This window comes from Malurus melanocephalus, unplaced genomic scaffold (assembly GCF_030028575.1).
Source record: "Malurus melanocephalus ecotype Western Australia unplaced genomic scaffold, MMel_1.1 scaffold_637, whole genome shotgun sequence".
NCBI classification, from domain to species: Eukaryota; Metazoa; Chordata; class Aves; order Passeriformes; family Maluridae; genus Malurus; species Malurus melanocephalus.
The window spans coordinates 97,520-112,097 of record NW_026623869.1 but is presented as its reverse complement, the minus strand read 5'-3'; the positions used below and the strand labels follow the sequence as shown (position 1 = coordinate 112,097).

The 14,578-nt window shown below is 41.1% G+C and overlaps 1 protein-coding gene across 1 annotated transcript in view; it reads left to right on the top strand.

The window, feature by feature from the left end:
- Positions 1 to 6: 6 nt before the first annotated feature.
- The window catches only part of CPEB4 (cytoplasmic polyadenylation element binding protein 4), a 35,278-nt gene continuing 20,706 nt past the window's right edge, over positions 7 to 14,578 (top strand). Inside the window, exons 1-2 of the mRNA XM_057383499.1 lie at positions 7 to 2,637; positions 11,987 to 12,068. Coding sequence (XP_057239482.1) covers positions 1,516 to 2,637; positions 11,987 to 12,068 — 1,204 coding nt within the window. The 5' untranslated portion in view covers positions 7 to 1,515. The remainder of the gene's footprint in view (positions 2,638 to 11,986; positions 12,069 to 14,578) is intronic.

Below are 14,578 nucleotides of genomic sequence, written 5' to 3'. Positions count from 1 at the left end.
CCGCACCGGGGACACGTCGCCGGCTACAGAAAGCTGTCGATCGCCTCGTCCTTGCAGCTGGCCGCAGCATCGAGCCCGCGGAGAACCCCCCCACGGTGCGGCCGGTACATGAGGGGCACGGCCCGGCCGCAGCCCAGCCGAGCCGCCGCAGGGCAGGGAGCGCCCCGAGCCGCCGCCGCCGCCGGAGCCCCGAGCGCTGCGCCCCGAGACAGAGCCTGCCCCGACCCCGCCGGGCGACCCGGGAGAGCCGCTTAAACACCTTCCATGGGGGAGAGAGGAGCCCGGCCGGCCGCGCCTTCCCCTCCCTGCCGGAGGCTGCTGCGCTGCTGAGGTAAAACCCCTCCTGCCTTGCCCGGCTCGAGCGAGGGCGGGGGACGCGCGGGGCACCCACAGCCCGGCCCCGCTGGATGCCGAGTGCCTGAGGAGGGAGCGCGTTCCGGGGGCTCGCTGGGCTGCGGGAGCCGCGATTCCCGGGGAAGGAGGCGAGCCCCGCACCACAAAACACCCTCCCGGCAGCAGAGAGCGAGAAAAAAAACCTCCTTCCCCTTCCTCCTGCACAACTCGCTGTCCCCTCCCTTCCCTTTCCCGAACGGTGAACGCTGATTTCTGAGATGAAAACCTTCCTCCTCGGACAGCCAGGAYTCATATGAAGGACACGCAAATATTGGATCATAAATAAGAAGCGAGTCTGGCGAGCTCAGAAACCCAGCCCAGAAGGAGCAGCATCAAGAATCCACCCTTCTCCTGCACAACTCACTCCCCACCCAGCACACAGAGAATACTGATTTCCTGAGATAAGATCTTACCCCTTTAAACAACCACACACGCACACACGGTGTATATTATTGCTAAATATAATAGGTTAAACCCAGCAGCACGGGATAAAGCCTCTTCTGCAACTCACTCCCCCATTTCACCCTTCTGAATGCTGAGATCCTGAGATAAATTTTTCCCTTGTCCACAGCAAAGACTCTTTTTGAACAGGACACAAATATATATTAGATTATAGAGATGTATTAAATTATTCCAGATTTAAATCTATTTTTTGCTGCCAAGGGGTTGAGGGACCAGACGTCATTGTATTTTTTTTTTGTTCCCTCTTAACTCATTTATGGGCGAGTCAAGGCTGCTGAGGAGGAARAAAACAGGATAGTTAGAATCTCTTTATCCTTATTCCCCAGAAGCGTATTCTCTCATTGCTGTGCATTTCCTTTAGAAAAAGGAAACCTCTTATTTTGTGAACCAAAGATTTATTTTTCCCTTCCTCCTGGCCAAAGGAAGGAAACGGACACAAATTGACACATTGAAATAGTTAAAGAGATCTATCTTTTGCAAAAAAAAAAAAAAAAGAAGAGAAACATCTTTATCCAAATCTAAAATAAATAGCGTGGAGGGAGAAACTGGAATATCTAGCGAAAAACAGGATACTTGCTAATCTTGCCTCACAAGAGGACAAGCTAAACACTAAACATCAACTTGTTCTTACAGGGAGGATTCAAACCCTAAATATAATAAATGGGGGATTACGGGTTTGGAGTGTTAGTGCAAAACAACACTGGAAATAAGTCAGCTTTTCCAGTCAGATTTCATCCACATCTGCAGCCTCCACACCATCATCAAAATGCAACCCCCAGCCCTGCTGCTTTTATAAATAATAACACAGCTGCCAATGGCAGTAGTGCTGGGTCAGCTTGGCTCTTTCCTGCTCCAGCTGCCCATAATATTCAGGATGAGATTCTGGGGTCAGAAAAATCTAAAACTCAGCAACAGGAAAAGCAAGAGTCCCTAGAAAAACAGCAGCTTTCCCCTGGTCAAAGTCAGGAAGCAGGCATGCTCTCTGAACCCGAGAAAGCTAAAACTGAAGAAAACCAGGGCGATAATTCTTCGGAGAACGGCAATGGAAAGGAGAAAATAAGAATAGAATCGCCGGTTTTAACAGGATTTGATTACCAAGAGGCTTCGGGGCTCGGTACTTCGACACAGCCCTTGACATCCACTGCATCTTCTCTGACTGGTTTTAGTAACTGGTCTGCAGCTATTGCTCCTTCTTCTTCTACAATAATCAATGAAGATGCGAGTTTTTTCCACCAGGGAGGGGTCCCTACTGCCTCAGCTAATAATGGTGCTCTGCTGTTTCAGAATTTTCCACATCACGTCAGCCCTGGCTTTGGTGGTAGCTTTTCCCCCCAGATCGGACCCCTCTCTCAGCACCACCCTCATCACCCCCATTTCCAGCATCATCACAATCAGCATCAGCAACAGAGGAGGTCTCCTGCAAGTCCTCACCCACCTCCATTCACACACAGAAATGCTGCTTTTAATCAGTTGCCTCATTTGGCCAATAATCTGAACAAGCCACCTTCTCCATGGAGCAGCTACCAAAGCCCGTCGCCCACYCCGTCCTCCTGGAGCCCCGGCGGCGGCGGATACGGCGGGTGGGGAGGGTCCCAGGGCCGAGACCACCGCCGGGGACTGAACGGAGGGATAACCCCCTTGAACTCCATCTCGCCCTTAAAGAAGAATTTTGCAAGTAATCATATCCAGCTGCAGAAGTATGCACGACCCAGCTCGGCCTTCGCTCCCAAATCCTGGATGGACGACAGCTTGAACAGAGCTGACAACATTTTTCCTTTTCAGGTGAGCACGCTCTGTTGTGTCCATAAGTAAAAAAAAAAAGAAACTTCCCCAAAGAGCTTTCATATGCCCTGGTTTTGGAATTTCTATGCTTGCAACTAAAAAAAAAAAAAAAAAACTGTTGTGTCCATAAGTAAAAAAAAAAAGAAACTTCCCCAAAGAGCTTTCATATGCCCTGGTTTTGGAATTTCTATGCTTGCAACTAAAAAAAAAAAAAAAAAAAAAAAAAAAAAAAACTTCCCCAAAGAGCTTTCATATGCCCTGGTTTTGGAATTTCTATGCTTGCAACTAAAAAAAAAAAAAAAAAAAACACATATGCCTAACTTGAAATGTCATAGTGGGAATGATCCTCCAAGCTGTGATTCATGGGGTTTTTTTAACAGTGATGGTCATAAATATCTATTGCCCACCAGYCATCTGTGTTTGCCACTTTGCTTCAGCTTAATACACAGATAYAGCCAATGAAGAAATAAACATACAAGCATTTCTACAGAGGGAAAAAGGAWAAAAAGTGCCTGGTGGAATATGAAAGATCTGAGGCCTTTTAAACTATTCAGCACTGTACCACATCTGACAAAAAACACTGAGTGATTGTATTTGGTTTTACAGTATCACATGGGCTTGCAGTGCAACGTAATTTTTATAGCATTTTTGGGCAACTTTGYTTTTTACAAATAATGGTAATCAGTGCAGTTTGCTCTCCTCAGGAATGGCAGCAAATTTTGGTTACAGGCCATTAAATCGGCACTAAAAATAGATGTGGATGAGATCAGTTGGTGGTCTCCTATATTTTGCTGTGGCCTTCTCCTGGCAGGAGGCAGGTTGTCTGGCAGCTCAGCCTCTCTTTCTGGGCTGACTTGTTATGAATTTGAAAAGAACTGTATAATGTTGGACCTAATTTGCAGTAGAAATTAAACCAGAAGTCCCCTTTTCATCTGACCACCAGTTAAACCCAGCTTTTATGTGTGTGTGTGTGCCTTTTGTAAACTCCTTTAGGGRGAATTAAAAGACCCAAGAGTTCTTTTACATTTGCAGGGTTGTTTTTCAAGCTCTTCAAATGAGGGCAAAAGTAAAATTCTCAACGTGATTGCAGTATTTCTTGCCATGCTGCACGAACTGGGGTGACCTACTTTAACACAGTTTCAAAGATAAAAACTGTGCAATGTGTCTCATGATGTAAAGAAACAGAAATACATTTAACAGTGACTTTGTGGATTTGTGGGTAGTTGGGCTCTTTGCAAACTGCAGGTTTTTGGTGGTGTGCAGGCCCTGCTGACAGCACAGCAGCTGCTGGCAATAACTTTCCTTTAGAGCCTTTTTTTTCTACTGCAGTGCTACTGACTGGTTTGGTATCAGGTAGAGCCCTTCTAAATTTAGAATGCAGAGTAATAATTGATTTTAATGTCAGGATTTGTAATGAATATAATGAAGCYGTGTCCAGCATACCAAATTTATCCAGTGAAACCATTGGAAAAGGGGACCCAGCTGGAACTGGTCTCTTTTCAGCCTCACTGCAGCGAGCCTTGGCTCACGGTTTGATTCACTCTGTACCCTGACACGTAGCTGATGTTCAGAGTGACAGAATGAGATCAAGTGTGTCCTTGCTGCTGTGTGTAAGCCCCAAATATACACACAGGCAGAGCAATGTGCTTGGATAGGCATCAAGGAAATTTCAGGAAACTGGCAAAGTCAACCTTGACTTCTGGATGGTGTTCCAGACACAGAATAGCAGACACACGTWGTTTGATCATGGTAAAGAAATCATTTTGGTGTAGCATGTTGGTGTCTGTTTACATAAACACTCTGATGAAGCTGTACATGTCAAGACCAAGTCTGACACTCCTTYATGCCAAGAAAAGGAAAGTGTGGAGTGAAGTGCTTTCCAGTCTGTTACTATCACTTCTGTGAGCAAAGGGGCAGGSCAGCAGCACAGGACTTCAGCACTGCAGCCCGAGAAAGATGCTGATTAATTTTGAAGCCATCTTGGACAACTGCTTATTGCAACTTTTTTTCTCTTGTATAAAAATCCTTAGCTCCTTTGGTCACTTTAGCTGGGTGTTGAAAGTACAGTGACAGTGAATTTTTTAATCACTGGAAACAAATAATGTAAAATTTGACCTTTGATGCCTTTTTTTTTTCCTTGATTATATTGCTTCTATGCCTGACTCAAAGCAGAATTTTTCTTATTATATATTTGTGTTCATGCATCTCTCTCTCTGCCCCCGAAGTATCCTTGCTGATGCAATCATGTACTGGACAAGGCTATTTTGTTACTGGAATCTTCTTAGATTCCTGTTTAGGAAATAATTGAAAGCTGTCTTTGCTGCAGCAACATAATGGAGTAATTTGATCCAACAATCCCTTTCATTTAATATTTATGTTTGCTGCTTAAATCATTAACAAGTGGTGCTGCAATCTAGTGAAAATGAGTTTCTTTAGAAGGCAAAATGTAAACCAGCAATTGCAAATATTTGGAGATCACTTTCTGTTCTTTTTCTTTTTCTCAAAGGTTGTCTATTCCAGATCTTGGTGACACACAGGATTCTGTCTGTGTTTTGATGGAAATATCTTTGGGTAACCAGGAGTAAGAGCTCTTTTCCTCTTTGGAGAGGATGGCGTCACATAATTTCCCTATAAGCCACTGACTTATGGTCCCTGCTCCCTTCAGACGTTCCTGAATGAAATGGGTGCTCCAAATGGTGCAGATGAAAGGAAAATACTGTGGTGATCCGTKTGATAACCTTGCAATTTGATGATGCCTTGCCTTGGCACTGAGAGCTGCATGCAAACCCTGTGCTCTCTGCTCTTAAGTGTTTTCCATTTGGGATCCTGTCTCCTACATTCCCAAATGAGAATGTCTGTAGGAGACCTCTTGCAGGGGTGGAACTGGCAGCAAGGTCAGAGAAGACTTAACCAGATCTGTTAATGAAATTAAGTTTTGATGTTGTGCTTTAGCCACTGGGCAGGCTCCCCCCTTCAAAGATCTTTTCAAAAGAGAAAAGCCATTGTTCTTTGTGTGTTCGTTTGAAAAGGAAATGGTCTCCAAATGAAAAAAATGGTTCCTGAATTCAAGYTAAAAAGCAAAAAAATGGAGTCTTTTGGCTCTCACAGCCTTCCCTGAGAATTWATATATGAAAATGCTTTGACTGTGACTGTGGCACCTTACCAAGTTAGTAATTTTTAAGAATAATTCCTTGTACTTCTCTCTCAGCAGCACTGACAAACTCAGTGCTCAGTAATTGCATTTCACGGCAGCGCTGCCTTCAAGATTGTTTTGGCTTTCCTTTGGCTGTGTACTTGCACTTCCTCATGAGTGGAACATCCTGCCTGTTATGCAATGCATAAATCTTGCTTTGATAGGCATTTCCAGCTTTCCAGATCTCATCTTCAACGCGTGACGATGTTTTTTAAATGGCTCTCTGAAGGCACGACCAAGTGAAGCAATAGTGCTCAGCTTTCTGTAGAAATGTTTAAAAAGAATTTGTGCTTCTTCCCGGAACCAGGCTCGAAAATAACTGCCCATTTCAAAGAATTTGGTACATGAGAGCAGGTCATTGTATCCACTTGTTCAAAATGTTTTTTCCTTTCTTCCACAGTGGCTGGTTTCCAGGTATAWAACCCCTTCCAAATCCAGCCAGGGCCTGTGCCAGGGAGACTTGCTCTTCCCCCAGGCAGATATGGAATGTTTGAGAAAACACATTTGTGATTACAAAACGTGTTTGAATTCCGACCTCTACGTCAGCATTTGTTTGCCCATAGAAATGGCCTGATTTAATAAGTGCATTAAACAAATTCACAGAGATCTGGAATTAAAAAAAAAAAATAGCCTCTTGAATGCGTTTGCCAAAACTTTCCTCTTGAAAKGATCTTGCAAATAAATTTCTTTCCATGCCTCTTTGTTTTAATATTTGGGTTTGAGGAACCTTTTCATAACTCACGATGGCTGGTTGCATAAAAAGAGCTTATTTGTTTTGCAGAATTTCTTTTTTTTTTTCTAGCAACAGCAATTATTCCAAGAAATTTACAGGTATCATTTGAAAACAGAACGAATACTTGAAGCTGGGGTTTTAAACCCRTTCCCCTATTTTTCTCCAACTCTATCAGCTGTGTAGTAATTGTGTTTTGTGTGCTGTTCCCCACAGCTACTGATCTGTGGGATTAGCAGCACTCTAATGTGGTATGACATGCACAAGTTAAGTGCYGGGGAAGTTAACACTGTTCTTGTTTTATAAACTTACTACTGACGTTAATACTTGGGCTTTGGCCCTCCTGTGTGCTTTTGACCTCAGGGTTTCTGTTTAAAGAGAGCTTTTGTTAGAAGCTATTTGAATTATGTTTGTCTTTTTCCTAAGATTAAAAGGAGTACTCTTATTAAGCATTTTGCTTTGAAAGTTGCGTACTTAGCAGCTCAGCACAGAAGGAGAAGACAAGGTATTGTGGAAAATAATTTCTGGAAGATACATGATAAACTTTATGTGCAGCTAAAATAGAATYACACGTGTTATAAACATTTCCAGTAAAAGTTTGTCATTTCTAGCACTTAAAAAGTTCAAGTTGGACTAAACCAGAAGTGTGCTCTCCCAAAAAAACTTTGTGTTTTGTGCCACTTAACTTTTCCAGCTCTTTCTTATTGTTCCCTGGTGAAGCTATAAAAGATGATCTGGGYAGAATACAGCAACATCCTTTCAGGAAAAACCTGTTTATTCAAAGCCTTTAATTCACTGGATACAGGACTGGGAGCTGGAATACAGCATTTGCAGGGTGCTGGGAAGGAGGAGAAGCTTACCCAGAAGCTTAATCAAATCCAAATTTGTGTTGCAATAAAGAAAAAGCATGGAACTGGTATTTAGAATGATAAATATGATGATACTGCCTCTCCTGTGCCTGAGACACATGGCTTTGGAATTGTGGGAAATGGGAACAAGGGTTCAGAAAGTTTCAGGCTTCTCATGCTATAATGAGGGTACAAATGTAGATGGGAGGTTTTTGATTTGCACAARTATTCTGGTTTGACAAAGATTTAATTGTACAAAACAAGTTCCACTTTCATAACTACACCTACTCCATAAATGCTGCCTCAAGAAATTGCTTAATGCAATGGCATCTTTTGCATTATTGTTGATGCCTTGGACTTCAGATCAATCTTCAGAGATCAGGCCCAGCCTGAGCTGCCAGCAAGTGTTCATACCTTGGTTTTTTTTGGTACARTTTGGGATTTAACACTGGAAGGCCCATCCTGGGAAGTGCACTTAGGTGCTGAAACCTTAATTATTCAGGTGATGGTAATGCTGTGGGTGCAGGTTAAATATAATAAATCTGCACTTCAAGGGTTAAGTTAAATGTCCATTTTTCTGATGTTCAAGATAATTAAGGTATGGGATTTTTAAGTTCAAAGTATGGTCTTCCTGTGCAGGAGAAATTCACGTGGAATTTCTTTTCCATGGGAGCATGGCCCAGTGTATATCATACATGCTTTGCATCCAGTGACTTCCTTTTTGGAATGAAATGTCTTTGGACTTTGAAGAGTGAAGTTGGAATAGGGGTTAGAATTTAATTATTCTGTCAGCAGAGATGGCCAGTGCAGAGTGCAGAACTGCTTTGTTGGTTATTTTAGGACAGTCTCAGCAGCTCATTCTTAACCAGATCTGCAAGCTGTCACCTCTTGTGCATTGTGCAAACAGCACTGCTTATTCAGAATTACCCTTAATGAATGTATTTTGAAATCTTGGCTCAAATTTTAAACACACTCATGTATTAAGACTGCAGGTTGACTTCTTTCTTTTTGGTTGTTTTGTGGCTTTTGTTTGTTTAATTTGGTTTGTGTTTTGTTTGTTTTGGTATTCTTTTTTTTAATTTTTTTTTTGTTGTGGCCTTATGTTTACCTGATGTCTTTCTGCTCCAGTTCTGTTTCCCGAGGATAAAAGTGTGTAGCCTTTGAGTCCTCTGATAAACCAACATTTTAGCTGCCTTAAACAAACTTGTATAAAGCCAAGCTCTTTTGGAACCTAGGTGAATAATCTCAGGCTGTGGCTGCCCCATTTTGTTACTGAATTGTACATTCTCTTCTTTAGTTCAGGGTATTCATTACCCCAGTATATTTTCTTTGTAAATAAATAAGTGTACAGTAGCAATCCAGCTCCAAAACACTGTAACCTTGTGAATTGCTTCATTAAAACCATCACCATAATTTTATTAGTTCTCTCTACATGAAACTKTTTAAAGAAAACATAGGTTTTTCCTAAGTACAGTGTGGTTTATGTGCTTTGTAATCCATAAGTAACATTTATCTGAGAAAAACTCCGATTTAGTTACCAGTTCACGATCAATATCTTGATTATTAGAGCTGTTTTTGATGTTGTGGAATGAAATGCAGAGTTTTGCATTTCTTCAGGGATTTGGCCATTCCCACTAACCTTCACCAGCCTTTATTTTTTTCTTTAGGTGTATATATAGGATATATTTCAGATGTATTCCTGATAAAATGTTTTGGAAGTTAAGACTGATAAAATCCATGCTACTATTTTCGAAGGAATTTCACTATAAAAAAGACTTAAATTTGTATAAAAATTCTCAAAACTACCRATGGTGCCTTTCTGTAGTAATGTACAACCTTTCAGTGTTAGGGCAAGTAATCAATTTAACTAATAGAATTTTTTTTTATAACAAGCACTGTTCAAACCTCTGACCCAGCTGAGCTTGGCAGTTTGGTTGTCTGTATTTAGGACTGACATCCTTTCATTGGATAGATTGTTCCTTGCACACCAAGTTTTAGCCATTCCTGGTTTTTATGGGATTGCTGATAGCTGCAGRTAGGAATGTAACCGGTTAATCTTTSTATCAGTGGGCAGGGTCTTGTTTTAAAGTTCTTGCAAGGTGATTTGCAACTCATGGACCTTACCCTAAAAAAGGGAATTTGAAAGGGAAAACTGTAAACTCCTCAGCACCAAAAACTTCCACTGCAGAACAAGTTTCCCTGCGAACCAACCAGTTCAATTCCATTTTTTTTTACCCTTTACATGTTTCAATTCTCTGTTCTCAATATTAAAAACTTTGCATTGTAGCAAATCCTTTGTTACTACAGCTCAACCCAACATAATGCAGATATTTTGGAGAGAGGAGACTTCAGGCTCAGGTGCTCAGCACAATAAACTGGGAATTACTTGGCCTGGGTCACTTCCTYTGTGTCTCTCAGACAACTGAAATGTGAAGTGTCACAATTCCAGGAAGATTTGGAATTACTGAGGTTCTGCACATTGTGAAATTACAGTTTTGGAGCTGTTCATGGGGTGGGCTTGAGGTTAACACAAGRATTCAGGAAGGAGAAGCTGCTGAGGGACACAAGTGTTTCACARAACGCTCCCACCTGTGTTTTAGGCTATTTTTGTCATTTTGGGAGGACTGCTGGAAATGCAGAGATTACCTTTTAATATCCATTCCTGAATTACTCAGCTGTTGTACCCCAATGGATCCAAAACCTGAGGACTTGTACTRGATCCTGCTCATTCTAATGTAACTAGAGTTGGAAATAGTTAGGAACTAGCAATGCATAAACCAAACCAATAAATTCAGTCTGCTAGGATTTCTACAGGCAGAAAACTGGAGGAAATATGTAAAAGAAAAGCATGGAATTTAAGAATTTAAACACTCCTGATRGTTTCTCTAAGGTGCCTCAATTACCTTGTAATAGAAATGACCACGGAAATAAATCCTGRGGGGAGACAGGGCAGTGCTGTGCTTTTTATAGCAAATTTGATATTTGCTWGACTTAATAAAGGAACTGGTTCCAAACTCTGGCCTTTCTAATGCTATTTGAGACACGGCACATCCGGGTTGAAATACGTGGCCTGTTCTGTCTCAGTAATAAACTGTTCTGAAGAGGGGAAAAATACCAGGAAATTTGATTGAAAAATGGTATTTTTTAGCGATCAGAATGTAATTTACAGCTTGGAAATGGATCAGGARCTGGTGAGTTCCTGCTCTTGGAATAGTCTGAGGTATTTAAAGTCCAGAATGAGTGATCAGTGAATTCAGGATTGGCCCTTGCAGTGCGCAATCACTGCTACCTCAGCACCGAAATAAAGCACTTTATAACTCACCACTGCCTTTAAAAATATTCCAAGTTGGATCTGTRTGCTTTGGAGAAATTTCAGCTTCACAGCCAGTGTTAGGGACAAAAAACATACTCAGCACTGGAATAACAAGAGTTGTGGAGAAGCAGTTGGGAGCAAAAATGTCCTGAATTGCTCACATTTCRCTTTCTTGTTTGAACAGAGAGACTTCCCAATGCTGGAGCTCGGTTCAGAGGGGATTCCTTAGAGCAGGAAAGAAATAAAATCTTAGAACTGATGTTAGAGAGCTTCTTGGACAGAAAAAAAAAATAAAATCAAGGTGGATTAATGTAGTTGTGTAAGATTCTCTCCAAGTCCAAAAGTATAAATGCACATCATGGATATGTGAATAATACTTGGSAATTCGAGTGATTTTTGCCTCCCTTTGGGACCTTTTATGATACCTTTTATGACCTTTTATGATACTGTAAAGATYTCTGAGATTACATGAAATTTCAGTTATTCTTAATTTGCCAATTCAAATAAAGTGGTGCCAGGGTATTTTATTTTACCTTTTGCTACTGTGACATCAGATTCATAAAATGTGGGATTTATGGTTTGGTTGAGAAATTCTGACCGGTGCATGGGTTAAATGACGGCTTTGATTAAGAGGAAGGAGAAATATTTGGTATTAGACTGGAGGTGGCTGGAGGTAGTGGGACAGGTACAGGAGACTCTGTGCCTCCCATCTGTTGAGTCTTCCTTYAATTCTGGTAATGCCTGGAATGGCAAACTTGGGAATTCAGGGAATTAAAAATCAAAGCAAAGTTGTCACCTGGTAAATGAGACTATTTGGAGACTCCTGCTTGTACAAAATACATTAGAGTTATGTAGAATTTGAACTGTACAGAATTCAGTTGTTTCAGGTGTTGAGATAGTCTAGGTAAAGGAAATTCAGTGTTTCTGGAATTGAAATTTGGACTGAAATACCTATTTTATKATTTGTCCTTGCAATTCTGCCTTCCAGGGATATGATCTTTATTTCCTGTGAAATTAYTTTTAACAAAGTTCAGCTGTACAGCAAMGAGTACAAACCAAATCTCRAATTTGGATTCTTAAATAATTGGTTATGATTACTGTAGACCAGATTCATATTTTAACATATTGCAATTTTTAATATTCCTCTATCAGACTGCCTTTGGTGTATGGCTTTTGCTTGATTCTGCTGTGGTTCTGTAGAAGAAAAGTGAAGTTTTTGTRTTTCAGATGGTCTTGTTTAACACTGGCTCTGTGTTTGCTTGCAGGATCGCACGAGGACTTTTGACATGCACTCACTGGAGAACTCCCTAATTGACATAATGAGGGCTGAAAATGATTCACTGAAAGGTAAATTTAGACAGAGACTTTTTCCTGCAGTAAATAACTGGGGAGAAGGGCTTGCTTAGAATAAGAACCTTCAGTTCTGGTTAGGAAAAGTGAAGTTACCTTGCACCTGATGTCTTTTTTCAGTTGCCTGAATGAAGCTGTTACAACRCAGGAGCACTTGAGGGTGTCTATCCTTGTCCAGAGCAATTCAGAACACAAACATAGGCTGACCTGTTATTTCCCAGTGTTTTTGATTGAATCTTGTACAGCTCAACAAGATGTAACTTTTTGTTTAATACAGTTTTCTTGATGAAGTCATATTTTTTTCTATCCTGGGAAAAAAAAAGGTTTATCCATGTCCTTTTCAGAAAAACACTGAGTATTTAATTTTTTTTTTTCTTTTTTGGTACCGTTGGTTAAGGGAAAGGGAGATTGAAGTGACATGCATTTGGGATTTATCTCTTTTTTATTCWTTAGTTTTTTTGGCAAAGGTAATCTTGCTTTGGAAATACCTCAGTTTACAAGCTATTCAAAGTGCTGTCTGCACAGAATTTTGTCTGAATAGAAACTGCCTATGGTCTACAATTCAGAGCTGTAGTTTCATGTCCTGTAGAATGAGTAATCCATTTCAGCTCAGTGGTTACTCATATGAGTGGAGTAGTCAAACTCTCTCACACACTTCTTATCTARCCACTCACTTTTGTTACCAGTCATGAGACCACTAAAAAAAAACAAACCTGTGCTTGTGGTTTCTGCAAGTAAATTCCTTTTGATATCAAGGCTTGCGGTGGTAATGAAATCTGACTTGTTTTAATAGTGATTCTTGCTCAGAAGGCCAACCTTGGATAAACTGGCAAGAACTTGTGGTCTGGAAATGCAGCTTGAGTTTCCCACCCCCAGTGCTGTGCAGAAATTCAGTGTGGTGAGAAACACCATKAAATACTTCCCTATTGAAARGACAGGGAGAGCCTGATGTAGATTYAAGTGATGCCRMATAAATGAAAACCCCAAAATACCTTCCCTCCTTATGGGATCAGGCTTTTATTCATGACAAGTATTAACAGCTTTCATTTGGTTTATGTTCTGTCTGGCAACCTTCTGTGGCCCCAGCATTGTACACAGAACCAAGAATCAGATGCCCTTCCTTAACTGAGCACCTGGGATTTGCCCCAAAACCTTCTATCCAACTGCCAGGCAGTCCTAAACCAGGTTGCAGCTCTGAAATCCAGCCTGAGGTGATGTGGCCATAGAACAAACAAAATTTCCCTTTAAATCTGAATTTAACAAAGTCCACGTAATTTGTATTTATGGTCAGCTGCTAAGCAAGGGTACTTCTGAAAGGGGCTTGATATTTAGTTTAAATGCTTTGAAAAGGTTCTTTGCAGTTGAAATATTTCTTTTTGAGTGCTTAGCATGTTTTAAGCGTGATGGAATAAGTATGTCAGCAAAGAATACAAACAGTTCTGACACGCTTTAATTCCTGCTTTAGCTTGAGTGTTAATCCCCTCTGCAGAGTCATCTGTGGCTTCTCTAAAGTTCTGTGTGCCTTGTCTCACGCTGATTGAAACACAGGGATATCAATCAGGTCCTGGTCTGGGAATAATTTCTTAGATTCCTTGTGAATTATTCTGTTTCACAGTTAATGGTTATATAACTGTACAGAAAAAACCCTCCAAGCCAAGATGAGACATTTCAGTGACTCTACGTGAAGTACTTTGTTGTGAAGTCTCATTTTTCACGGATCTCCTCGGCAAGAACRTGAACTTTGTTTACAGTGAGATGTGCAGTGCCTGAATTTGGCCGTGGTGCTCTGGCACGGCACACAGTGACTTAGTTCCTGTCTTGTATTTAAGGAATGGATCTTTATTCAACCCGGTATCCGCCGTGCCGTGGCAACACTGCAGAGCTCATCCCTGAGCAGGGTGGGGTTTGGAAGGAGAGGAAATACCTTTAGTTAAACCAACTGATACAGCTGGAAAAAAACTGTAAACTGCTGGTACAAAACATTCCACATCAGGCCTGGAGTGGGGCTCGTGATCACAAACCCTTTGTGTTTATTTTCCATCTGCTGTATCATTATGGCTTAGCACAGATCCTGTCTCCCTTGTGTTTTCTCTTTTCTTGCCCCATCTTTATTTAAACCTCGGATATAGAAATCTTTAAATAGGACAAATTATGGTTGTCAGCTCAAATCCTGTTTGCTGTTTCAAACACCTGCGTTTAAATCAGCAGATCCATAAGAAGTTTTTCAGTTTGCATTTTAAATGGGTTAATCAGTGCACGCAGTGCTTTGAACTAAAGTTGGAGACTCTCAGAAAGGAAAAGCTTCTGGGTTTGAGACTTTAAAAATAGCCTGGGCAAGACAGTAATAAAACATACTGTGGAGAGCAAGCTCAGAATGGCATGGAAATAATTCAGATGATCTAATAGGTCTCAGTGCTGTCTTGTGAGAGGTCTAATCCTGCCTCAGCGTGAGTTTAGTGTGTAACACTAACAGCACTCCCTTCATGGTGTAATGGACTGMCAGAGAA